This window comes from Emys orbicularis, chromosome 1, assembly GCF_028017835.1.
Source record: "Emys orbicularis isolate rEmyOrb1 chromosome 1, rEmyOrb1.hap1, whole genome shotgun sequence".
Classification (NCBI taxonomy): domain Eukaryota; kingdom Metazoa; phylum Chordata; order Testudines; family Emydidae; genus Emys; species Emys orbicularis.
The window spans coordinates 118,937,797-118,964,960 of NC_088683.1; the positions used below are offsets into that span (position 1 = coordinate 118,937,797).

Genomic DNA, 27,164 nt, shown 5'->3' on the forward strand with positions numbered 1-27,164 from the left:
ACCATAAATTTCCTAGATACTGGACTGAAACCAGGTTAGCATCCCCACTCAACACGTAATCTTAATGTTAGGTTCTTGATGCTGTAACTGCAATACCATGGGGCTAATGTTGTTGATATCTCTGTATTTTAGGTACCCCAGATGTTGCTAAACTTGTCTTGGTTGCACATCTGCCAATGGAACTACTTCCACATTTTCATTGTGGGAACGTACCTCTCAACTTGTCACGCTCCTGGCCTTTAAAATGAGGGACAAGTAGGAAATAATAGAGAAGTTACATTCAGGTAGCGCAGAAACGTGTTTAAATGTAAGTCAGCTTTTTTTGTTACTTAAAAAAAAAATTTTTGTGTAGTGGGGTGGATCCTCAAGGAGCCCACATGAGACAGAAAAGGGGTTATTTTACTTGTTGATTGACTGTATCCTTTCAAGAGAGTGTGGGCAGTTGGGCTATCTGTAGAGAATAAAGAACTGGCCTTTCGTCTTAGGAATCAATGTTTAAATTCCAATAGGGCATGTAACTGATGTCCCAGTTTCTTGGTTAAAGTGCTAGTGCTAGATAGTAGAGTTGCTTTGGTTGCCTTTTGTGTGTGTGTGTGTGCGCGCAATCTGGGTTTTAGGGGAGCCAAACTGACTTCTTCCTATTCTGGTTGCACTGGATGACAATGCATCTGATGTCCAAAAATTGTGCATAGAAATCTTGGGCTCTGATGAGCCAGTTTGGGAGATTATCTATATAAATATGGCTGTGAAGACAGCATTGGAAAAACTTGGGCTGCACTGTTTCTGATTTGTAGATATATACACTAATGGGGTAGGAGGAAATTGAGATTTTCAGGTGTCCTCTGCCCGTTCTTTGAGTATTACTCTCCCAGAACTCTTCTTGCATAGCTGTTCCTGATATTTTTAAATGACAAGGTACTGAAATCCCAGAGTATCAGTTGCCAAGTTTTTCAGTTCTGATATCTATGGGCCCTTATGAGGAGAGTGACTTTCATGTAGGCTTTTGAGAGATAATGAGATGTGTAAGTAGTTCCTTGACTAGACCACCTTCTTGCAGTGAATCAAGTGGTTCAGTTGCTGACTTAATAAATTAAATTGGTATTAATGGAGAGTGGATTGTCACACTTTCTTGGGTATGCAAATTGGGTCTCTTTGCACTTGTTCATAGACCAGCTAAGATCCACCAGACTGAATCCCAAAGATGCTACCCTCAGTTTCACAGAAAAGGTCTCTTGTTACATCTAGAGTATCTGACCAGGACTGTTTGTGGAGCCAATCAGCTCTGTTCCTTGATCTGCCCAGCTGAAACATGTGGTCTAGCCACTATGTCCTCCATCTTCAGAAGCTAATAAATGCAACAACTTCCCTTATGTCCAGTTTTTATTGGGCCAAGAAATGAAGTTGTCTTGTGTATGGAAGGGCATAGTGCCGCCCATAGGCTGTCACATCAGCTAATGATGAAATTTCTCTAACTTTTTAGAAGAAGAATGAGTACTAAGCACTGATTTGGTTCCACTTTAATTTTTTCTTGATGCGGTACATAGTGCTAATGAGACTTCTGTGCTAAGATTTCTACAGGCTAACTGGTGTTTGGGTGACCCATGTGAGTTACCTGTGCACAGAAATAGTTTTGTAGATCTTTCGTTTGTCTAGCATATGATGTATGCTCAGAGACCGACTTAGTTATACTAAACCCTTAGCACAAAATTGTCTTTGTTGCAGTGCTCTACAAACTGTCAGATCTTGTTAACCATCTATGTGCTCCTTTAGAAATAGACAGACTATATCTTTCAGTTGGCCTCATACAGACAGGGAGCTCTTTTATCTTCCATTCATTTCCCTGCTCCTATTGGTAACTGGTAAGCAGGAAATGGAGAGCTTATGGACCATTAATGCCAGAGGATAGTTCCCCCTTTGCAGGATGATCAGTTTTTCTTTACCTAATTCCCTAAACATGAATTTGCTTTGTTTTACTGAAGGAATAACTCTGGATTATAGCACCGAGATATCAATGCTGTCTGGTTAATTTTTAAGCGGCACTTTAATTTTAAGCTTCATTTTGACATGCTTTGTAATTGCATGCAGTGGATGTGTGAACACTTAGTTACCCGGGAACTGGAAGAACTTTAATCTTTGTTTTTTCCCTTTATAACCTTTGGTGTTTGGTTTAATTCCTGCAGGCCAGTGACTTATCAGGAATACCGAGAACGCACTCAGGAGATGGACGCTCATGCCAGTGGATGGAGCAAGGTAATAACAGAATTATCTTAACTTTGAGTTCTTAACGCTTGGAAACTAATGAGGAGGATTTGCCCTATAATGCTACCATATCCAGATATACACACCTATGGACTTCAAATATTTAGTAGAACTCAGAACCAGAAATAAATGAGTTACAGTCCAATATCGTCTCCCCTCAAAAAGGTGTGTGTGTGTGTGTGTGTGTGTGTGTGTAGATATGATAATTAGTTCTACCACGAGTGCCGGGGACTGGACTAGATGGCCTCTCGAAGTCCCTTCCAGTTCTATGATGTGCAATTTTGTATTTTTTTTGCTGGACTGCACTTTAATGCATTTGCTATTTGTTAATCTAATCTTTTTATGTTGGTGTTGGGTAAGTAGTAAGACGAAGAGAGAGAGCTGCTGTTGCTTGACATTGATGCATGGATGCCAATGATTAAAAACGTAAAATTCCCTAGAAGCATTTGCTGTTGTAGCAGTTCTGAAGTGAAAATTGAGAAGAGTGTTTCCATTATACTTCTCTGCAATCCCTTCTCAGTTGTTTTGTGGGCTTTTTAAATTCTTTTCACTTGTTAATCTAGTTCTGAGAAAAGTAAAGATAACCACACGCTCCAAGATTTTGAGGTTTTAGTGGCTCAGAAAATTGAGTTAAGCTTCCTGCAGCAGCCTCAGCATCACTATTGTAGGTGTGTGAGCTACAAGAGGGCTTTTTATTATGTCATTGTGCAATATGTGATAGTCGATTTTGCTGATACAGTGGTACTGCATCTTTTCTATAATCTGAGGCCTCTGCATACCGCTTTGTACTACATTGTATGATCCATCTATCTTGAGATATGTTTCTCAGAGGATCCCAAAACTGCAAAAATGAAATGCAAATCTATAAATGGAATTACTTCATCTAGAAGACAAATGCAGCCACCTCTGGGATGAAATGCAGTGATTTATTAACAGTACACAGCTACACTATGCAGCAGGGCAAGACCAAAAGTTAATTTATTTTCTAGTTGAAACTTCATATGGAATTTAGGTAGTCTAATATAATTACCTTAGTATAATGGCCATATTCTCACTGAGGCTAACACTCTATTTTTACCCGTGTGTGTATGCACACAAAAGCTGAGATTTTTAATGGCCACAAGTTGCCAGGTCCTTTTTTCTCATTCAAAAGAGAGCATAGGTCCAGCCTGATGTTAGCTGGAGCATTGGTTCAGCACTGACCCAGCAAAGAGTGCTACATGTTGAATGGCAAAACTACTTCCTACTGATGTAAGTGATAGCTGCATTGAGATACTTTTGATGGTGCTAATTTCGCTTGGCCCTGCCTAATTTGAGATCTCATGGGATTATAATACAAAATGAAAAGACATGGGGATAGCTCAATGGTTTGAGCATTGGCCTGCTAAACCCAGGGTTGTGAGTTCAATCCTTGAGGGGGTCATTTAGGGATCTGGGGCAAAAATCTGTCTGGGGGTTGGTCCTGCTTTGAGCAGGGGGTTGGACTAGATGACCTCTTGAGGTCCCTTCCAACCCTGATATTCTATGATTCTGTAAGCCCAGGGATCCAGAATTGAAGTTCCCACGAAGTTCAACTCTGAATTTCCTGACTTCTTCAATTTAAAATCTGAACATTAACATTGCATTAATATATTTTCTGTCTAATATGTCATTAGAGGACATAACTAGTTAAAAAAACAAATTAACTATCTGGTACTTGTGTATTACAGCTATCTTCTGCTTTTATCATTTATATGGAAATTGAAATGTTTTGCTGAAAACGGATCAACCCTAGATGTGGAGAAGTAATACCTTTGACTATAATGCTTGTACTTAAGGCATAAGTTTCTTGTTGGAGATCCATTTTCATCAGAAAGGACAATAGATTTTCCTGTGGCCTTAAAAAAAAAAAAAAAAAAAGTCACGTCTGCATATTTTATACCCTGTAAGTCATCTTTCCATATGTGTTCTGCCTCTTGTGCTGCCCTGTAAAGCTTTATAGCTCATATGGTCATGTGACTCTGACCAGTAACAGGGCTCCATCAGTAACAGTAGCCACTCTTAGATAAATGTTAATGTTTCTCATTTTTTAAAAATAGATTGTACCTCATGCTCAGACACATACTTTGATAAGACCATAGTTAGGCACTATATTTTTCTCTATTGTAACTGGAAAAAGCAGAAGAGTAAGTCGTGAACCCCAAGAGCTGCACTAACAATTTTTTCAAATGCAGGGTCTTAAATCAGCTGCAGAATCGAGTATGGGTTGAGGTTTCTCTTTTGACATTCTGGATGATGTCTCTCATCCAATGGCTAACTGTTCAGTAATTTTTGGCATCAGAAACTACTGATGAACTAGGAGCGCAACATTGCATCTACTGTAGGTCTCAGAATCCTGTCAGCTAGGTAGCTTATTGGATCACAAGCTGTGATGTTGTCTGATTTAAAATATGACAATATAGATCATTGTTGCAACCACTGTTCTATATTTGCAGCAAATCTTGTACAAAGGTTGTCAAGAGAGGTGTCTATGAAAAGGTTATGATTATGCTATCTGTATGCATGTATCATTTTTGTATTTGAAGTTATAAGTATTGGCTGTATACTTGGATTTCAAATGTTTGCTCCTGGGGTAATACCCACAAGGTAGCTAGCCAGTACATCTTGGAGGGACTATTCAAATTGAGTGACCCATCAAAGGAACATTTAACTGACAATGAACCATGGGAAACGCCTATCTACACTGAATGGAATTTCCTGCTGTGATTAGGCGAAATACCTGGACATGGGACTTGCCCATGTGACTCGACTCAACTCCATCTTGTTGCTGTAATTTTCCACAGTAAGAACAATGGGATGGCCTCCACATGGCAAGAGCTATAAAGGGCCCTGGAAAATTGGTCCTGCTTTGAGCAGGGGGTTGGACTAGATGACCTCCCGAGGTCCCTTCCAATCCTGATATTCTATGAACTTAATTTAGAAACACCTCCATTTTGTCTTCAATCCTGCTTCTTACCTCTGGAGGAACCTTGCTACAAACTGAAGCTCTGAACAAAGGACTGAATGACCCATCCAAGCTGTGGATGTATTCCAGAGATTTGACTTAATCCAGCAGTTCATTCCATCACTGCTACAAGCTTGAACCAAGAACTTTGCCATTACTGTATGTAATTGATTACTTTAACCAATTTTAACTCTCATCTTTCTTTATTTTTATGAATAAACCATTAGATTTTAGATACTAAAGGATTGGCATCAGCGTGATTTTTGGGTAAGATCTAAGTTATATATTGACCTGGGTGTGTAGCTGGTCCTTTGGGATCAGAAGAACCTATTATTTGATGAGACTGGTTGTAAAGAACCACTCATCTCTGAATCCAGTGTTTTTGGTGGTGATACAAGAACTGGAATGCCTGAGGAAACTGCCTATATGTCGTCTTGTTAGCCAGTGTGGTGAAACAGAAGTTTACTTTTGTTGCTGGTTTGGTGTATCCTATGGGGGTTAGCCACCAGTCTTGAGGTGTATCTGCCCTATTTCTCATGAGTTGGTCCTGAATTTGGCATCCTCAGTTGTGATCCGCTGAGGAACGGTTACAGTGACATAGTCTGTTTAGGATGCACAGAACTCGGTCAATTAAGCTTTGAATCAGAACCCCATGCTCTTCAAAATTTGAAATTTGATATTGAGAGTTTTATAGGTTAAAGATCAGTGACGATGAGCCAGAAGGCATCAGCAGAAACAATCAAACTTCAAGCCCCGAGAGAGAGCCTGTGTCTTGAACATGAACAAAGACTGGCAGAACTTAGAATGCAGGAGAAGCAAGCCTTGGCCCCAGCTGGAAAGAGAAGCTAGTGAAAGGATCGCTAAAATGGAAAAAGAAGCTGCTCAAAGAAAGAAAAGCCCATGCAAGGCATATGGAACGGCTGGCTGCTGAGGAGGGGGTTCGCCAGATGCAACAAGAAACTGCCAGACTTGAGTTCCAAATCAAAAAAGCAATAGAAGAACAGCAGGAACTGTATCCTCTTGAAAGTCCAGTTTATAACAATGTTGGTATGTTGTATTACTCTGAGCAGTTGTTTGTCTTGAACCAGTTTTGCTATGGCCAGGGAGAGGGTTACTCAAACCTGGGGAAGGTGAAAAATAGCTGTTTGTCTCTGATATCTCAGGCCGTGGCTACACTCACGCGGCAGCGCTTTGAAGTGCGAGTGTGGTCACGCGCCAGCGCTGGGAGAGAGTTCTCGCAGCGCTGCAGGTACTCCACCTCCACGAAGGGATTAGTTTACCGGCTCCCAGCGCTGGGGCACTGTTTACACTGGCGCTTTACAGCGCTGTAACTTGCTGTGCTCATGGGGGGGTGTTTTTTCACACCCCTGAGCGAGAAAGTTGCAGCGCTGTAAAGCGCCAGTGTAGCCAAGCCCTCAGAAGTAAATCTGGAATTAGATGAAGCACAGAGAGACCTCGTTTATGGGGAAAAGGTTTCTCTAGAGCAAATTAAAGTTGAAGGTCAGGTTGAAGCCCTAATTGAGGAAGAAAAAGGTACATTTTTTATGAGTGATGGATTGTTGGCAAGTAAAGTTTGTGAAAATAAGCCTAAAAAAGGTAGAAATGGTTTGTTTTAAAGCAGCTCAGTATAATGTGGAGAATAGCAGTTTATCTGTTGGGAGTGGCAACTTGCCTGTTTAAAGAAACTGTCTCACTTTCTAAGTATATGTCTGAAATCAGCCATGGGTACTGGGACAAAGGAAAGGATGACTCCAATTGTTTGCCTGTTTTGAATAGCAGCATGCCTGCTGAGGAAAAGTTTCCCTCTAGTTCTTTGTGAAGCAGACAGAAAGTGGGGAGGGATAGCTCAGGGCAGATCTTCACTACGGGGGGGGGGGAGGTCGATTTAAGATACGCAAATTCAGCTACGCGAATAGCGTAGCTGAATTCGACGTATCACAGCCGACTTACCCCGCTGTAAGGACGGTGGCAAAATCAACCTCCGCGGCTTCCCGTCGACGGCGCTTACTCCCACCTCCGCTGGTGGAGTAAGAGCGTCGATTCGGGGATTGATTGTCGCGTCCCAACGAGACGCGATAATTCGATCCCCGAGAGGTCGATTTCTACCCGCCGATTCAGGCGGGTAGTGTAGACCTAGCCTTAGTAGTTTGAGCATTGGCCTGCTAAACCCAGGGTTGTGAGTTCAGTCCTTGAGAGGGCCACTTAGGGATCTGGGGCAAAATCAGTACTTGGTCCTGCTAGCGAAGGCAGGGGGCTGGACTCGATGACCTTTCAAGGTCCCTTCCAGTTCTAGGAGATAGGATATCTCCATTAATTTAATTTATTTTATTTTTATGCTTCTCAGTTTATGCTACTTGAAAATTTATCAGTTGTCCCAGAATTGGATCTGGATTTAACTAAAGCCCATTAAGAGAATTGTCCTAAGTTTGTGTCTGCTAGGGAGAATGATGACATAACTAGGTCGCATCCAGTTGGTGTCATAACTAGATCCCAGACAATTCTGGTGCTTCTATTTTGCCTGTTGATAGTGTGTTACTGGGTAAAGGTATGACAACTCTGTTTAGCCAGGTTGATATCATAGCCATAGGCGCTGACTTCGTGGGTGCTCTGGGGCTGGAGCACCCACGGAAAAAAATTGGGGGGTGCTCAGCACCCACCGGCAGCTCCCCGTGGCCCCGCCCCCCTGCTCCAGCTCACCTCCGCCTTCACCTCCTCTGTGAACGCGCCAACGCGTCCTGCTTCTCCCCCCCCCCGCCTCCCAGCGCTTGCGCCGCGAAACAGTTGATTCACGGGGCGGGGGGGAGGAGGAGGGAACGCGGCGCGCTGGGGAAGAGGCGGGACCGGGAGGGGACGGAGTTAGGGCGAGGACTTTGGGGATGGGGTTGGAATGGGGGTGGGGCCAGGGGCGGGGATGGGGTGGAGTCGGGGCAGGGAAAGGGGCATGGGGGGCGTGGGCACTGGAGAAAGTTGACGCCTATGATCATAGCTAGGGCACAAGGAGAGCATGAAGGTGGTTTGACTTTGTTACCCACTAACAGTGTGGAAACTTGTAACAAGGAGGAAAAGCTTGTGTGTGGCAAAGGGAAAGAGAGTGCCTCTAACCTTTTATCTAGTAAGTCTGTCAGCTTGCTTAAAAGGGGGTTGTGTGAAAATCCTCCTGATGGGTCAGAGGTGATTCTGGATTTAAGTGAAACCCAGGAAGAGTCTGTTGTTGCTCAGGAAAATGTTCCTTTAGAGCAAGCCCTAGGTGAAGAGGGTAAGGGCAGAATTTCTGTGAAAGATGAATTGTTGCTTTAAAAGATTCCTGAAGAGGAAAAATCTTCATGGTAGTTTTTCCAAGCAGTTTGCTGTAAATGAGGGATGTGGTGAAAGTGATTTGACCAAGGGAGTTTCAGTTCCTAGCAGCCAGAATTTTTCTGTTGAAAATGGATCCACTGACTGACTTTGCGTTGGAGAGACCTAATGTGGATAGCTTTAAGAAGGTTTCAGATGGAATAAAAATTGTCAAACAGCCCTATGATGACCAAGTGGCTGTGTTTGGTCAGCCTGTCGGGGAGACTGTGTTGTTGGAACATGAATGTCTCCATGCTAATTCTTTGAGTGAGCAGCCTGTGACTCAGGTACTGAGGAAAGAACTGGAATGCCTGAGGAAACTGCCTTTATGTCCTCTTGCTAGCCCGTGTGGTGAAACAGAAGTTTACTTTTGTTGCTGGTTTGGTATATCCTGTGGGGGATTAGCCACCAGTGTTGGGGTGTATCTTGGCATCCTCAGTTGTGACCCACTGAGGCACGGTTACAGTGGCGTAATGGTCTCAGAATCCTGTCAGCTAGGCGGTTTATAGGATCACAAGCTATAAGAAGAGATAGGTGGAGCATGTATGTCTGCATATGTATGTAAATATAGTGTTTGGGCTTAAGGGGAAGAGCTGTAAAATATTGCCCAAATGTCAAAATTATTTAATAATTTGATGAACTAAAGGAGGTATTTTACACAGGCACTATTGATTTACCCTTGGTGGATATCATCATTTTGTGTGTGCTGTCAGCCATCTTTTTTTAAAACCTAGTACTTCTGAGCATGTGCAATATGTCAACCTTGAATATAGACCAATTAGCCAATGGGAACATAGAATTTGGACTTTCTGTCAGTGGTTTTAATGTAAAGTAGAATTGTTGTCTACAAGTTAATTCTCATTTGTTTCTTGTATAACGGTTTCAGAGAGAGGTTATTTTTTTTGGTCCCCTTTAACACGTTAAGTAGCTTATTTTGGAGATAATCAATTTAAATTTATATTATCCTCCTTCCTTGACTGCAACCACCAGGTAAGGAAAGAATAAAGAGAGATTTATTTACAAGTATAATAACAAAATTGTATAAAAGTAAAAAATAGTGTCCCAGGCTTTCAAAAGTAATTACCAAAACATAAGAAATACCTCAACAATGAACTAAATGCATGAACAAATAATTAATCATAAGAGTATTTTATTTCCATAACTAAAATCCTCTGCACTGAAATTCTTACCAAATTTTCTTAAGAATTTAGTAGTCTGCTACCCATATAACTTACTAGAACTGAGATTTTGCAGCCTTAGACTGTCTAGGCCAAATAGATCTTCCACCTTTGGGTCTGGTTATTCAGCCCTTTAACTAACCTTCAAGCCTGTGCAACTCCTTCCAGCCAATGGAGTTTCTGGTCCTAAACTAGCTTTTGATTGAGAATCTCAACCAAAATACGTCTTAGATGCTTGCATCTTTTTTGGCGAACCAGCCTAATCAGGACAGATATTCCATAGGACCTGCTAGAATTAACCATCCAGAGCTGTCAGATTTTATTTCCAGTGAAAAACTTTTAGTCCACAAGATACTGTTTCAGCAAACCAGAATGGAAAGTTTATAGTATAAATACAGTATATGCCTACATCATTCTGTGGGGCATTCTTATCCTCCAGGAATGTGTAGCAGTTCCTCTAATACTTGTTTTTTGAATAGATGGAGTACGAATTTATTGGTTTCATTTCCTCTTAAATTCCTCTCTCTTTTCTGGACAGCATTTTGTAGAAAAACAACAGTTAGGATAAGAGAGAACAACTCTCATGTCTTTTTATAGCAGCGTAAGTCTTCCCCAGTTCTCCTTATCTGTTTTTTCCCCTTTGGAGAAGAAGCTGCTAAGATAAATTAGAAAAATCTATAGTTATAAGTTGATGTCTTGACCTACCAATTAGATTTGACTACTACAAAGTGTGAGGCTAGACTGGTAAGAATACTTTGGTTGCTTGCCTTGTTATAAAATTCCTATTATATTCTCAGAGCGCCAAACAATTTAGGGGGAAAAAAGTTTGAAAAGCTTTTCATTGAGAAATAAATCTGCTTTTATGTCAGATGTCTGTCTACTCTTGTATCTTTATTACAAGGGGCACTTTGCGTAGAAATGGAGACTGTTTCCCTTGGGAGATTATCTGCTCCTCATGTTCACTTCTGCTACCTGAAGTTGTTGTCGCAAACAGAGCGATGCCATTTCAGGAGGGAAAGCCAACAGTAGGAGCAGATAAATTCATAAGGAGGGACAGATGCTGTTTCCATGCAAAATGTCCCCAATAATAAAAATCTGAGGGAAGACGGCAGATTTGATATCAGCTTTTTCTAAAAAGAATAGTTCTTCAAAATTTTCATCACCCACGCATGAAATAACATTGGATCTTAAATTGCACTTAAGTGCCTTGTCAAGTTTGCTTTTGCCAAGCAATGCCATTGCTTGCAGAGTCATTTAGCTTTTTAGTAAAATACTGAATAGGAATACTGAATTGAAATAAGCCCTTGCTTGACTAAAAGCAAGCATCTGAACAAAAAACGTTCACTCCCCTTACGTGCTGCTTAACACATCTGTTCCAAAGGATTACATGGCATATTAAGGAACCAAAGATGCACAGGAGGTGCAGCAGAAAACAGTCATCTAAAGGTTAAACACAAATGCATTCATCTTCCTGCAAGTGGAATGCTTAGGCACATGTTTTATCTGGGTTTGTTTTATCTGGCTTAGAAAAAATAAAACGGAGGCTGGAAAGATGGGTGTAGCTTTTTTTTTTTTTTTTTAATAAAAAAAAATTACTTCATTTTGCTCAGCATAGCATCTGTCAGTTTATGCAGTGCAATGCTTTTCTTGCCACAGATAGCCTGTGATTAGTACTGGAAAAAAGCCTTCACATTCAAACTAGTTTGAGCTGCCTTCTGCCAGATGAAAAATGGCGTGATGCTCTTCAGCAATACAGGCATGGTGAGGAACCCAGTGTCAGAAGTAAGCCAGTTTCCACCATGCTTTGATACTGGTTTAACAGTCAGAGATACCTTGAATATAAAATTTAATACAAAATACTTATTACTTTGAATGCCTTGGATCTCAAAGCACTTTTCAATGCCCATGTGAAGTAAGTTTTCCCCATTTTACAGATGGGGAAACTGAAACACAGGGAAGTTAAGTGATACCCAAAGTCATTAAGTCAGGGAAAGAGCTAGGAATGGCTCCCAGATCCCAACACAGATAGTTCAGCTTCTCTACATTATCTAAAATAAGGTTCTGATTCTGGTCCCTGTCCTGGACCCTGTATGTTGGTTGATATGGCAGCATATAGGGGACATAGAGGTGCTGCAGCTGGCTGGGGAAGAATTCTCTTGGCCCGGTACTGCTCCACATTCAGCTCCCGGCCTAGAGACAGGAGTGGGAAGTGACACAGCCTATAATCAAGTTGGTTAGAGCTAATTTACACCAAGAGCCATACGGAATCCTAGATGGCCCAGAATCCAGGTAGCATGATGACTCAAAGCAACCTTTGCATACACTTCCACCCTTGACTGCGCCTTCTGTGAGGCCCAGCACAGAATCTCTCTATTGGTGTTGGTCTGCAGTGATCAGATTAGTTGACTGAGAAATAAGTATGCGCGTGCACTTGATCAGTCTGGTATAGAATCAGGAACATGTGCCATATTTAAACAGTACAGTTTTTCACAGAACTTATGCACCATGCAAACATGAGCGGAAAGGAGACAATACTAAAGATAGCTGCATTTGTTATTTTCAATGGAAAACTCTGTAGAATGTTTCCAATATGGCAGAGCTGCCTAGTGACTCTAGACCAGGGACGGACAAACTTTTTGGCCTGAGGGCTGCATTGGGTTTTGGAAATTGTTTGGAGGGCCAGTTAGGGGAGGGTTGGTAAGGGAATTGCAGTAGTCAAAAATGCTTTCTCTTCAGAGTCTATGATATGAAAGTAACATGCAGGAGCCTTAAGGCTTCTCCTGTGCTGTTTAAATGTCCTTAAACTTTTTTTAGGAGCAGCCTTATTTCAAAGAGTAAATTATAGTTTCTTTAAGAAGATCTAATCATCCTATATATCTATCTATCGATAGATATATATTTAGAAATCCAGCTTTAGTAGCCATATTTGAAATCTGTGAGCTAGATACTTTATTTTTATCTATACCTCCAAAATACATAATTACAAAAAATGTAATTCCTTAAATATACCAGTCCAAATAATTTTGCGGTAGAATCCCGGTTTTGTGAATTGGGTCAGAGGATACCAGTTACGTAAGAATAATTGAGTCAACTAAGCAGGTAAATGGGCTGGCAGTTTGTAAGAAAAGGAGGTTCACATAATCATGAAGCTAGAAAATAGGACATTAAGAATGAGTTTGCTAAAAGTTGCATGTGATATGACTACTGTGAAATATTACACAAATAAAGGAGCTACCCTATTTTTCCTACACTGCCCCTTCAAAACCTGATTGAGTTGTGTACTGTTTGTGCTAAATTTTCTTCTTGGTTACACTGGTGTAGCCTTGCTTACTTAGTGGAATTGTAGTGGTGTAACTAAGTGGAGAATTATCTCATTGTTACAGCTAGTCAGAAAGTTGTGGATGACCGTTTTCCTGATTAAAAAAAAATTTTTTTGTTCAATAATTTGTATGAAGTTTTCCCTACTCTCCCCACTCCCATTTTTGGACAAGTTCTACTTAGTTCTAAATAGCACATTTTCTCTGTGCACTGTAATGCACATAGCCTTTAGTATTGCTGCATATAATCTGGGTAATCATGTAATGAAGGGCCCTGTTAATGCTTATGTACAATGGTGGAAAGAGCCATGGTAGCTTATGGGACTTAATTCTTAATTTTTTTTTACTTTTGTGTAGGTAAAATCTCAACTCTGACATTTATAGTCATGCATCCTTTTTGCACATAATAAATATAAAAAGGTAAATGATTTAATCAGGATGGGGATGTTGTAGGCTCTTTAATCCAACCTTGTGGTAGCAGTGTGGCAGCCTGATTCTGCCTCCCCTGAAGTCAATGACAGAGCTCCTATTGATGTCAGTGGGAGCAGAATCAAACCTTGTATGCTGCTGTGCATGGAACTGAAGATCAAGACCTGAATTTGGTGTCTCACTCCTCAGGCCTGCTTAACAGGCAAGGGAGGAAAGACACTGTCATGTGCAGTATGCGAGTATTCATTCTAGTGTCTTTGTAACGTTGCACCCCATAATACTTTGTGGGAATATGCTTAATGCGAATATACTTATGAGTGTATATATGACATAACTGGAATATGTTTTATGCTACATATGCCATGTAACATATCTCTGCAAAGGTTATGATCTATTGAATATATTCATACTATTTGTAGACATGTCATTTTTGTACTCGAAGTTATGAATATTGGCTGTGTACTTGCTTGATTGTAAGTAGCCTTAGTAAAGCATTTGGTCAGCTTCTTGAGAAAGGAATGTGCAAATTAAGTGCCCAATCAAGAAACACTTAACGAACAGTGAATCTTGGAAGACTCCAATCCACATAAGAAGTCTTCCTGGAGACATTCAAGATAGCATGTGGGCAATGGCTGCTGCCTATAAAAACTGAGTCATGCATGGACATGTGACTTGCCCATGTGACTCCAAAACTCCATCTTGGAGCTGGACTTGGCATAGGAGAGAGGAGGGGGTCTCCACCCACAAGAGAGAGTCTATTTATTTAAGCCCCTGGAAGACCCCTCCATTTGGTCTTCAGCTGGCTCAAGAGAGAGCCTCTCCACCCCCAAAGGATACCTGAAAGAAACTGGAACAAAGTACAGTAACCACAGGGGTGTGAGTGTTTGCTGGACCCAGACTAGAAGAAGGCTAGTCTGTAAAAGAAGCTTATTGGAACATCTCTGAGGGTGAGATTTCATCTGTATTCCATTTTCTTACTGTATTAGGCATAGACTTGCATGTTTCATTTTATTTTGTTTGGTAATTTACTTTGGTCTGTTACTACTTGGAACCACTTAAATCCTACTTTTTGTATTTCATAAAATCACTTTTTACTTATTAATTAACCCAGAGTATGTATTAATACCGGGGGGGGAAACAGCTGTGCATATCTCTCTTATCAGTGTTATAGAGGGTGAACAATTTGAGTTTATCCTGTATAAGCTTTATACAGGGTGAAACGGATTTATTTGGGGTTTGGACCCCATTGGGACTTGGGCATCTGAGTGTTGGAAACAGGAACACTTCTTAAGCTGCTTTCAGTTAAGCCTGTAGTTTGGGGGGATGTTGTTCAGACCTGGGCCTGGGTTTGCCGCAGGCTAGCATGTCTGGCTCAAACCAGGCAGGGCACTGAAGTCCCAAGCTGGCAAGAAAGCAGGGGCAGAAGTAGTCTCAACACATCAGTTGGCAGTTCCCAAGGGGGTTTCTGTGATCCAACCCGTCAGTCTTCATTTCCTAACTAGTCGTTTTCCCCCTCCAGCTTTAAGTACATGCACTTCACTGAGGGCTAAGCATATGCCATGTTTGAGGTTTAAAAGTTAAAATTATTTCGGCCCCCTAGGTGTGCCCAAAGTACCTGAGGGAATAAAGCCATAACTCGTTTAAAAAAAAAAAAATCAATGCGTTCTAGGGAAATTTTAATGTGCGGCAGCAGGGTCCACACAGATAGGTAGTGCATGGCGCAGTGGAGTGCTGTGGAATTACATATCAACTTGCCATACAATGTGTTCGTGTAGATCTGGAATTCAGAAAGCTGAATACAATTTCCTCTGACTCTCCCCCTCCCATTCTGTGCTGAGACAGTGTGAGAAGCTTCATTCCAAAAGGGCAAGAAGTATCTGAAAATGTAGTTTTAAAATGAAAGTGCTATCTCAGTCACAACTGTATGAATGAAATGTTAACCTTTAAGATGGCAAGGGTAGGTGTAATATACTCTGTCCTTCCCTGTTGACAAGACCCCTCCCATCTTCCATGTTCAGTTGTCAAACAGCCAAAACACCCAATACCTATCACCCAGTGAGCAGGCATCTTTGTGCGCCCCATCTGGGTTTTCACAGCTGTACATCTGAGTAGGAATCTACCCTGGGCTCTGTACCAGGGTCAACCCTTGGCCTGTTTTCCCATGTCGCTTTCCCCTTTTTCCTCCCTGTTTTCCATCCTGAGATTATGGCCAGGACCAACACAGGGGAGAGGCTGGTTGGAGCAAGAAATTCAGGCTGGAGGAAGAAGAGGTAGCAGCCCCCCCGTTAGAGGAAAGCAGGCATTTGGAATTCACTCTAGGAGATAGTCTTGAGTTTGACCTGGCTCCTGTGGCCAGAAACCAAACCTTTTCCTCGTAAACCACTTTCTAGTGACCCCTTAGCAGGGACTGGTTGGTCCTTATGGAGAATAGATGTGCAGTGCATTTATTGGGCAGTGGGCACTTTAAAGCTTAGTAATGGTTTCTCCTGTGCCTGCTCAATGTGCTCTTTTTCAAGTGTCGATGACTCTAATTCAAACCATTTTTTCCCTAAACTTGGCAAAGTGCTACATACAAACTTGGCACCGAGGGCAATTTACGTGCTCGTGGAGAATAAGCTCAAAGTTTAAAAGTTCAGCTGTTTTCTGCTTAGGCAAAACCAAGGATAGCAGGGTATTAACAGCAGGAAGTGTTTGTGTGCGTATGTGTATATAATGTAATGCTCTCAACTCACTTTTCTTCACTTTCCAAAATAATTCACTTTTGCGTGAAGACCAAGAATAGAAATTGGAAGAACAAAAGGAGAATTTCTTTGGAAGGCTACAAACATGTTAAATTGGGCACAGAAGAGAAGGTTTTATGAAGAAGACACTTTTGTAACATTACATATAACCCTGTGTCATGCAGGCCGTGCTACACTACTCAGGCTCTTGTTCTTTCCCACCCATTCCAAAAGTACAGATAAGCCTTCTGAAGGGATTTCCTAACACTATGCATCTGCCCAAGAGTGTGAATTTGCTGCTTAGTTACATTTTTGCATTACTATCCTGTTTTCCCCTTCAAATTGTCCTCACCGCCTCCATCCGTATTTGCTGTAGGTTATGTAACATCTGTGGGGGGCAGGGGGAAGTCCTGTCACCGTTCTAGTTATCTACCCGAATTTTGTGTTGGGGGGGGATGGGGCACAAAAATGCATTGCAATTGTCCTCTGTAAAAGGGTCTACCACAGAAGCTACTCTAAAGTGGAAATCTCTTTACCTCAAATGAAATGCTGCTGCCCTACGGTTCTGTATTTTGGTTTTATCCCATGGCTGTGTAAAACTGAAGCATGTAGTCCAGCATAGCTTTGTATAACTGTAGACAAAGATCATTAGCTTGTAAACTGTATGAACACTCCCTTCTCTCACACGGTGGTGGTGAATCTAGGAAATGTTATCATTCTCAATCATTTTTTGTCTTTTTAAGGTGTTGGTGCCTCTGGTTCTGCTGCAGCAATTCCTGATGGAGCTGACAAAAAGAGGCCAGGAGCCACTCGGTGCACTTTTGCAGTTTGGAGTGACGTACTTAGAAGACTATGCTGCAGACTACATCATCCAGCAAGGAGGATGGGTAAGAAGGCAGTGGTTGGTTGATTGCATAGCCCTTTGAGAGTGTGCTTCCATATATGTTGTTTAGCTCACCCTCTGTCGGTCATTCTACTAATGAGGTTTAGAGGATTTGCTAGTGGGTCAAGAGGTAGAGATAAGGGCAGTGATTTGCTAGCCTCCAAAAAGGAAGGCTTATACTCTTAAAGGGGGATATATGGTTTGGGATATGGGCTGGTCCATTGAGTTGAAGTGGGTCTCTAATGGAAAACAATCACTGATCCTTGTATTGAGCACATCAAGATACAAATTCTACTCCTGTGTGGTTAGCTTCTTTCCTTCTGGTGTATAGAGTGTTGCACTTTGGAAACAAATATACATAGGCCAGTAACCACAGATGTACTGTGTGGGAGAGATTGGTCTCTTTAATTTTTTGTCCTGCTCTGGTGAGTGCTGGAAAGTGAGTGTACAATATTTTCCCCTCTTTGACATAAGCTTTGGAATGTCTTTGGCAGAGGATGATCTTTCATAGTAATTCCGTTTAGGAATGTCAGTAGGCATCACTTTAGAGACTTGAGTGCCTTTTATTATACATCATGTTATTCAGTAAGTAATTAAATCTTGCACTAAATCTTGTTGCATAGTGATCTGGAGCTTGAGATTCGTGGTGTATTGAAAGGTACATTTTTTTAAAAATAAATATTCACACACTTTGTACTGGAGTGTGGTAGATCCAATTTCTGATCCATGTTGGAGTCCACCAAAAATGTGAAACCCCTTATTCCCAGCCCCAGCATTTTGTGTTCATAGTTGACATGCTGGGTCTCCCAGGCTAGACCTACACTGTGGGAGGTTGGGCTTCCGGATTATTTGTCTCAGGAAGGTAGAACGTTGCCAGATTGAAATGGAATTAATCTGGGATTAGTGAAATGACTCCAGCAAGTTGGTTTTATTGTAAAAGTAAGCTGGTCAGGAAAATCCAGTGATTAAAAAGTCCTAACAGAGAAAAATCACATTTGAACAGCTTCTCATATTTCAGTATTTTCACTGGATTTTTCTTTGGCAGTGGAGTTCCATACTCACTTCCTCCTTTTCCCCAACTACTTCTCCTCTTGGCAACAGGATGTACTGGTTTCTTATATTGGTGCCAATAGGTTATTTTTCTGGTCCAATCAGCCAATTTGTCTCTGACCTTCAGCTTGTGCAGGATGGGCAGGGACAGTTGTACTTGGCATGCATTTCAGACCTTGGTTTAATTAGTAACTGCACTAAGATCAAATGTGCATTGCTTTTGGTTAAATCTGTTTGCAATTTTAAGGAAGAAGACTGTTGGTGTTGTGCCTTATATAAAGCTGCTGCTCTTGATGCCTAACCTCTGAAAAGGCTATGCGCCATTCTTCAGCGTCCTTTTTGAAGCCTTTTATAAACATACTTGTTACAGCCCAGAGCTTCTGAAAACAAGCAGATTCCCAGTATTGCCTTGGAGGGAGGGAGTGTGTGCTTTGTGTTGGCTGTATGACTGTGCATGTGTGTATGTAGCTGGGTAGACTGCATTCCGTCGACCGTATGCTTGTCTATATGCATCCACTCAGGCATAAAATCAGAATGACACAAGTGGCATAGCAAACAAGCCAGAGCTATTTTTGAAATAGAGCAGAAAAGGCAGGGAAAGAAACGAGGTGATGGAAACTTTCCATCTGAATAAATATGGCAGCAATGACCCATCATCAGTTGCTCCATAGATGCAGTGGGGGCGCCTGTGCACGTGGTTTTTCTAAGAGGGAGTATGTTTTTTGCCCTTTGTTTCATGTAATGTAAATATTCAGTTTCATTAGGCAATACTATTTTTTATGTTGGTTTTGGATTAGAGAGATCATATTCCAGATGCTAGCTACACTTGAAACTGTGGGTGGAGAATGGGTTACTGTTTTGGGCTCCTGAAATGAAGGTAGCTCAATTATTTGTATTTAAAGGGAAAAGAAGTATCGGAAACCATGGCAAGCTATTAGCCAAAACCTTTTCCATGGCTATTTCTAAGCAATACTCTCCTTAGGAGTTCGGTGTGGATTGTAGCAAGTTACCATTAGTGCCACTCTGCCATGTTATATCCTCACAGCTCTAATCTCCAGTGAATGGTGACACAGGGACAATGAGAAGTGCCGTCATAGTGTTGCCCAAGAGCTATTTGAGGATAAGACAGACAGGTAACCAGTGCTGTCTAGTTCATTATTCTTGTCACCTTGAAGCTGTACAAATGGAGCAAGCAGCATATGCAGTAGTGCCTGTTCAGAGCTCATTTAAAACTGAAGAGATACCAGAGCGGCATAAGCCTGTCAGCTTGTGCACCAAAGGCAGAGGAAGAGGACTTGCTGAGCCTCCTTTGCAGAGGCAGGCCTTTGGGGACGCAGGGTCTCAGAAGCCAGGAGCATCATGTGGGCTGGAATCCACTCTAGCTTTTCCAAGGGAGTGTGGGCTTTTAAACTGGAGCCAGCATCTTCCAGGAAGGAACAAGGAGGAGGGAGCTAGCTGAGCCTTCCCTCTCTCCTACCATTTTTCCTATAGAGCCAGGATTTTGGGGACACATGGGCCCCATCAACCCGGGTCTGCAAACAGCATCCAGAAGGAGGTGGTTCTACAGTGTCAGGGGTCCTGATTATGTCAGCAGTTCGAGACTCTTTGAAAGGGGGAAATGGGCTAGGTAGTGGTCAGGAATTTTAACATTAGAGGCTAAATCGCTGGGGCAGGGGAATGAAGGTTGGAGCTTCCCCGTGGAAGTCAGTGAAGTTAGCATACAGTATGGTGGGGTGGGAGGCAGCCTCCACTACTCTCCAAGAGCCTCTGAGGCTCGAACTGCCTTTTAGATTTATCATCTCTCTGCTTAGTGGCGATGTGTGCAGAGTGGGAAGGTTCTTGGGAAGGTGGTGCAGAGAGGCAGAGGGACAGAGGATTGGCTCACTGTATTGAGGGAGGGCAAGAGTTCATGGATAAAGGGATGGTTTAGTTAGGATTTTAGTAAGTTTGAAAATTGAGATTTAAAGTAACTTGTGTTTGTAGAGGAGAGTTAGCTCAGGAGATAATGGCTTGATAGAAAGGCATTTGGGAATAGCTTTATATTTATCAAAACATAGGGTGCACCTATTGTTATCCTGGTCACTTTGCTTGTATGTTGCATTCCATTCTCTTGTTCAACATTTGTGTTTGTCTTTTTAACTTGTATATTCTTCAGGGCAGGGATGGTCTTCCTCTTTATTAAGAAAGTGTATGCCACATGCAATTGAAGTATAAATAATAGCTACTAAGAGTGGAAACGATTACTCCTATCTGGTTTGCAATTCCTGAAAACCCTGTCCTTCTGAAGATAGATGTGGGTTAAGTTTTTAGGGCTGCAGGAAAGAAGTGGGCAATTTCATTAGATTGCCATCTCACTTTCTCTTTGTAGAGTGATAGGTTAGTAGACTATATCTTTTGCATTAATTTGCGCATTGTCCGTTTATGCATGGTTTCTGCTACAGGGCAGGTATGATATTTAAAGCTCTCCAGACAGCTCACTAAGTGAGTTGTGGGCATGATTCTTTCTGTCCTGACATTGTGCTTATTAAAACTTGAATAGTCATGTGAAAATCTTGTTCCTTTCTCATTTTGACCCATTGCAAAGCAATTCCCCAGGCTGATTTGGCAGCAGCATAGCTCTTCTGTTTGCCCTGAAGCTGTATTAGGGCACAAACAAACTGACATGCAGTGCGCGTGCTCTCCCCCTCCCTCTCTAGTTCTGTCTCTCTCTGTTCTGATTTCTCCAGAGCTTAGTGCTGCTGTATCAGAAGCGACTCTTGGTCTCCTGGAAAAGTGCAGAGTAAGACCAGACAGCTTGGTAAGGCTTTTTTTTCCCAGGCAATTTCTTTGATAGTTTTCAAGCTCAGCATGTCCTGTTCCCCAGAGTTAGGTTTCATCTGCATTGAAAAGAATCTTTGGGAAAACCTAGGAGAAGAATTACAAGATTGATTTCTTGAAATTTAGCTGCATTATTGGTTTTTGTTGTTTTTTTTTCTTTTCCCCCCTCAGCTTTGCATTCTTGTCACCAGTCCTGCTTTTGGCTTGTATGAGAGAGGGCTGAATGTGAAATGTGTGTCTGTACGCTTTTTTTAATATAAGAGAGGTGCATTTGGAACTCTCAAGCATTTGCCTCTCTTCTCACTTGTAAAAAATTGATTCTTGAATATTCATTGTGACTCATAGCTGAAAGTGTCCCCCCTCTTTCTGGGTTGGTGCTGAGTTTGTAAGAAGTCTTCGAAACTATAAGGAACTGGCCCCTAGTACTTGGATCTCGGTTTAATTTTTAATTTTGATTTGCTTTGTCTGGAAGAGGCAAACGTTAATTCAGAGGGCTTATATGTAAGGTATTAGACTTCAAGCTGCTATCTATGTCTGGAACTCTTGCATGGGTTGGAGAGAAGAAATTTTTTTCCCACTGGTACTTCGGCATTTTCCCTTCTATTAGGGGGGTGAATAGGGTCTTTACCGGAGTTTGGACCCCTTCTTGCTTCTCAGATTGGCAACTTGTGAAAGCAAGACAGTCAGTTCGCACTATGGGAGATTAAAATAGCCTTCTGCAGCATCCCAGGGACTCTGCCTTGGAGATGACAGTGCAGAAATCTACAGACACACTGTGCATTGTAGGAAAGACAAACAAGTTTAATGTGGTGGAAATACAAGGAAGGAGAATCTAACTGGGAAGGTTTATATAAGGAGGTTTTATTTCAAAATAACTGTATTCGGTGGTAGCACATATTAATCAAACAGCATCGGCTTTGCCTCATAAGAATGGCCATAGTGGGTCACACCAATGGTCCATGTAACCCAGTATCCTGTCTTCTGACAGTGGCCAGATGTCTCAAAGGGAATGAACAGAACAGGGCAATCATCAAGTGATCCATCCCCGTCATCCAGTCCCAGCATCTGGCAGTCAGAGGCCTAGAGACACCCAGAGATTGGGGCTGCATCCCTGACCATCTTGTCTAATAGCCATTGATGGACCTTTCTGCCATGAACGTATCTAATTCTTTTTTGAAACTAGTTATAGTTTTGGCCTTCACAACATTCCCTGGAAACGTGTTCCACAGGTTGACTGTGTATTGTGTAAAGAAATACTTCCTTTTGTTTGTTTTAAACCTGCTGCCTGTTAATTTCATTGGGTGACCCCTGGTTCTTGTGTTATGTGACAAGGTAAATAACACTTCCTCCTTCACTTTCTCCACACCATTCATGATTTTATAGACCTCTATCTTATCCCCCCTTAGTTGTCTCTTTTCCAAACTGAATAGTCTTAGTCTTTTTAATCTCTCCTCATGTGAAAGTTGTTCCATACCCTCGATCCTTTTTGTTGCCCGTCTCTGTATCTCCCTAGATAACTCCCTTGGCACCACAGAACAGATTTGTACAGGCAGCTTTTTTGGTGGCAATATAGCACCTGCGTGCCGTGCTTGGTAATAGGGAAGGGGTTTTGGATGCTGGGTGGTTGGGCAGTGCTGGGTAGGAAATTAGATCTCTATCTGAGGAAAAAAGGAGAAAAGTTATACGTATTCAGACTCTCTAAAGTGAAACTGGTTGAAAAAGCAACCTTTTTGTTGTTGAATTAACTCGAGGGATTTAATTGGTAAGGCTAGAATCTTAAATGGTGGTAATTTGAACCGGCTCACTGCAGATACTCGGAAAAGGGAGTGCAACAAGATCACTTCATGAGGCCACATTAGCCCTTGGATGTGGTGGAATCACTGGTTATAATGCCATTGTGGTGATTTTTGACGTGTTAAACATGTTTGGTCATGTTTTCTTTGTATAAAAATAAATCAAAGGCAGACTACACACCAGCGATTGCAGGTTATTCCCTGTTTCAGAGTGAGATGGATAATCTCCTTTCTGTTCATTCTCAAACTTTTTTCAGGAAAATGGAAAACAATTTTTTTTTCTCCCAGGTCTCTGCATCCCCAGTCTGCTCATAACATTTAATATTGCAAACGTTCAATCCTTGATGATCTGGACAGTGGGATTTCTGGATCTCAGAATGACTAAATTAACATTTTCTCTGACCACTTGGACTTCCAGCCTTATCTATTTGATGTATTAAAATGTTTTAATTCATAGTTGTGTATCCTGAAATGTATAACTTAGCAGTTTGGTGTGTGGTGGTGGTGATTTTTGTTTGTTTGTGTTTTGTTTTGGAAGAACACTGGGGGGGGGGGGGAAGCTCTCCTTAAGATGGTTAACATAAAGAGATAGGCATTCCTATCTTCACAGATTCTTCTTTCTGGTTTATCTGTGGCTCCACCTATTCTAAGAGCTCTGTTTTGAACCACACAATGATATGCTCAAAGCCTGTAAAGATATACTTTATGCAGGGCGGGGTGCTCGTTGACCATTTTGTAACCCCTCTCTCTAGAGAACTGAGACTGTATTGGTGATGCATCTGGGCTTAGCATGGGTCTGTAAATGTACTGGCATCTGGAACAGATGAAATGGATTCTGTAGCATGTGGGACAGCTTGGGCTGAAATGAGGCAGCAGTGATTTTGTCATAACAGTAAGGAATCTGTTTCTAGGGCATATCCTCTCTTTCTTGAATTGGCTCTGAGTGCATGTCACACTTCCATTTAAAGTAAAGCTTCTCCTGAATTTTAGGCCTTGAAACCCGGGCCAACGAGAGGGGGGGAAAGCTGGTACAAATTACTGGGGCCTGGCAGTCCGGAAGGGGACCCGGGGCCCGGCTTTCCCCCCCCCCCTTGTCGGCCCTGTTTAGCAGGTCTGCCCTTGCTGGGGGGCCCGAAATTTTTTTTTCACCGGGGCCCGAACCCGCTCTCGGCGGCCCTGCTTGAAACCATATGGCTTCTGCATCCCTGTATCTAGGAAAACCTAGCAATGCAAGACTGATGCTGGGGTCCTCAGAATATTCTGATTGCAGGAGATCTCAGGGCGTTCTTAGTGCATGACAGTTTATAACTTCTTGGTGCCTTTTGTTTCTTTGGACAGCTTGATCTCATAGGCACAAATACAGTAGAAAGCACTGTTCCAGGGTAAAGTTTGTAATTTAGGCCCGTGAAATTTATTAACTGAGAAGTATGCACCCTGATTTTTTTTATACAGTAAAGGAGGCTGAATTCACCCTCCCCTCATTTGGCAGATCAAAAATGTTCCTGATGTTGCCCACACCCATTGCCTCATCTTTTTTTCCTCTTGCCTCCTAGTAAGGCATTAGCCTTCTCATGATTACATATGGAGCTATTTAACTACAAGGGATTCAAAGGATATTAAAGGGACATCAGTTTCTCCACAAGGTGGTGCTCCTGTGTGGCTAATAAGCAGAATTTTTTTTATAGAGAGCTTGTGTTTTATTTATTATTTTTTTTAAAAAGTCATGCCTGACTGTTGAAGGGAAAATAGCCCTGCTCTTAGATCTAGTAGTAGTGCTACAGCTCACTGCTGGTAAACTATAGTCCCACAGTAACAGGCAGGCAGTTTGTGGTGTGGTTTAGTGACTGAGTGGTTGGTGCTGTGGATAAAAGATGACTCATCTCTTTAGTTCAAGACCTAGGCAGCTTTTGTGTGTGTTTTTGTTTTTGGAAAGTGAGATTTGAGAGAAGGTAAAACTGTTTTCTGAACTGATCATGCCTTGCACTACAGGGACTGTGTGAACAAAGGACTAGATCTTGGGGCACACCGCCACTTTCCAGGCTAAACGTCACTAAGAGCTGACCCAGAGAGACACTTTCCCTTTACAGAACATTTTTGTTAAATGTAAATTATTTGTCAATTGGAATATTAGTTACCTTCTTTTTAATGCTACTGCATGTTCATTCCTGACTAAACTTCTCTAGTTCTCAGAATGCCGGCCTTCTCTGAGGTGGGAATAATGCGGCATCAGTTAACAGGAGACACCTGGCAGGTGTGTCTGAGCAGGGCCCTGAAGGAGATAGAGGTTGGGGAAACATTCCTGAGAAGACAACAGTTATACGCTGCTGCTTACCCACGCTGTTAAGCCTCTGCTGATCAAGCTGGCTCATGGGCTCACAAAAGGGCTGGGTGGGTATTTTTAAGTAGATTACTTTCTGTGTGGCTGCAGTCCAAGCCCATGCATAACTCTCTGCACGTGCCACATTCCATTAGCACAGATGGATAAATGTGAAAGGCAGCCATCAGCCAGAAGCTCTGATCGTGACATGAATGATGCATGGAATGCTGGGTGGCTGCAAAAGTATGGCTGTGCCCTCTGTGTAATGCGGGGGAGGAAGCTGGAGCAATTTACTTGTCCAGCCGAGCTGCGTAAGTAGGTCACATGCTAACCTCAGGAGCAGGAGTTGCAAAACATCTAAGTCCAAGTAAAATAACCTTTTAAAAGATAAGGGAAGGGACTTGCTGTGTTACCTTGGGCTAGTCAATAGTCTGGGATAGAACTCTTGCATCTCAGCCCTTTGCACTAATTAGTAGACACGTAGCTTCCCTACACTGTTGCATTAGGCCCCGGTTTTATACAAAAAGTCAGGAAATTCCAAAGTATGGCTTCCAAAGCAACTGTAACTTGCCTCTTTGTGTGTTGTGGCATGTACTTGTATCGTTCTCCTTCGCTAGGGTTGTCAAACTTTTTGAGGGCTTGTCTATATGAATATTTAGTTTGCCGCAAGCTGGGTCTGAATCTACTCCACACTAGCCTGTAGCAGGCTGACTGTCCATGTGGACCCTGCTGACATACTTCAATAGTTAGTTAATGTGCTTTGATGTATTCCACTTTCAAAGAGGACAAGATCAAAGTGCATTAACAAACTGTTAATGCACAGCAGCAGGGTCTACATAGTGCAGGGTAAGATTCACATCCCATTTTGCCATGAATTCAGGACTGGTCTAAACTAGAAAATTAGGTTATTTAACTACATTGGTCAGGGGCATGAAAAATCTGCACCCTTGAGTGGCATAGTTAAACCAATCTAAGTCCCTGTGTAGCCAGTGCTAGGTCGATGGAAGAATTCTTCAGTTGACCCAGCCGCTGCCTCTCTGAGAGGTGGATTACCTACCCAAAGGTTCTGAACTATGGGTACATGTACCCCTGAGGGTACACAGAGGTCTTCCAGAGGGTACATCAACTCATCTAGATATTTGCCTTGTTTTACAACAGTCTATATAGAAAGCACTAGCCAAGTCAATACAAACTAAAATTTCATACAACTTGTTTATACTGCTCTATATACTATACACTGAAATCTAAGTACAGTATTGATATTCCAATTGATTTATTTTATAATTGTATGGTAAAAATGAGAAAATAAGGAATTTTTCAGTAATAGAGTGCTGTGACACTTGTATTTTTATGTCTGAGTTTGTAAATAAGTAGCTTTTTAAGTGGGAGAATGCAAGACAAATCAGACTCCAGAAAAGGGTACAGTAGTCTGGAAAGATTGAGAGCCAGTGACCTACCCTGATGGGAGAATTCCTCCCGTCGGTGTAAGTAGTGTCTACACTGAAGTGCTACAGCAGCACAGCTGTACTAGTGTAGCGTTTTAAGTGTAGACAAACCCTAAATGTTTGTGTAGACAAGCCCTAAGAAGTGGTTCTACATCTTACTAGACTACTTCTTGGACACTTCCCCTGCCATTCACAATTGTGTGGATAACCTCCTCTGCCATTCACAATCACATAATATCCCTGTGGGAGGAGCAATAATTTTCTGCAAAGAAAAGTAACACAAGGAGATTAATATTTTTTTAAAGTTCTTTTAATACACCTGGCTGTAGGGCTAACTGCACTGTAGGCCCCTTTAGTTCCTCTTGAGTGCACCTCTGAGGTGACAGGTCTGGCTTTCTGAACCTCATTCTGGGTGGAACCACATGCTCCAACCACTTTGACTGAGTCTCTGGGCTGTAGCCCTCCTGGTTCCCAATAGTGTGAACAACACAGGCCCAGTTTGGTTCTGGCCTCTGTAATAGTTCCCCTTTGAGAGCCTGTGATTGCAGTGATACAGAAACGGTGCCATCAAAACAAAATATTAATCATACTTAATCAAGGTACAAAGCTCGTAGAGCAAAGGGGGGGGAAGGGGGAAAGG

General features: G+C 42.0%; 1 protein-coding gene across 6 annotated transcripts in view; it reads left to right on the forward strand.

Annotated features, from left to right (window-relative positions):
• Positions 1 to 27,164, forward strand: part of BCL2L13 (BCL2 like 13) — a 94,393-nt gene that overhangs the window by 39,218 nt on the left and 28,011 nt on the right. For 5 of the 6 annotated variants that reach the window (XM_065423640.1, XM_065423641.1, XM_065423639.1 and 2 more), the window contains 2 exons: positions 2,181 to 2,250; positions 16,963 to 17,106. In XM_065423640.1, coding sequence (XP_065279712.1) covers positions 2,181 to 2,250; positions 16,963 to 17,106 — 214 coding nt within the window. Of the gene's footprint in view, positions 1 to 2,180; positions 2,251 to 3,968; positions 4,072 to 16,962; positions 17,107 to 27,164 lie in introns of those variants that run through there. The other variant, XM_065423642.1, reaches the window with a different exon arrangement.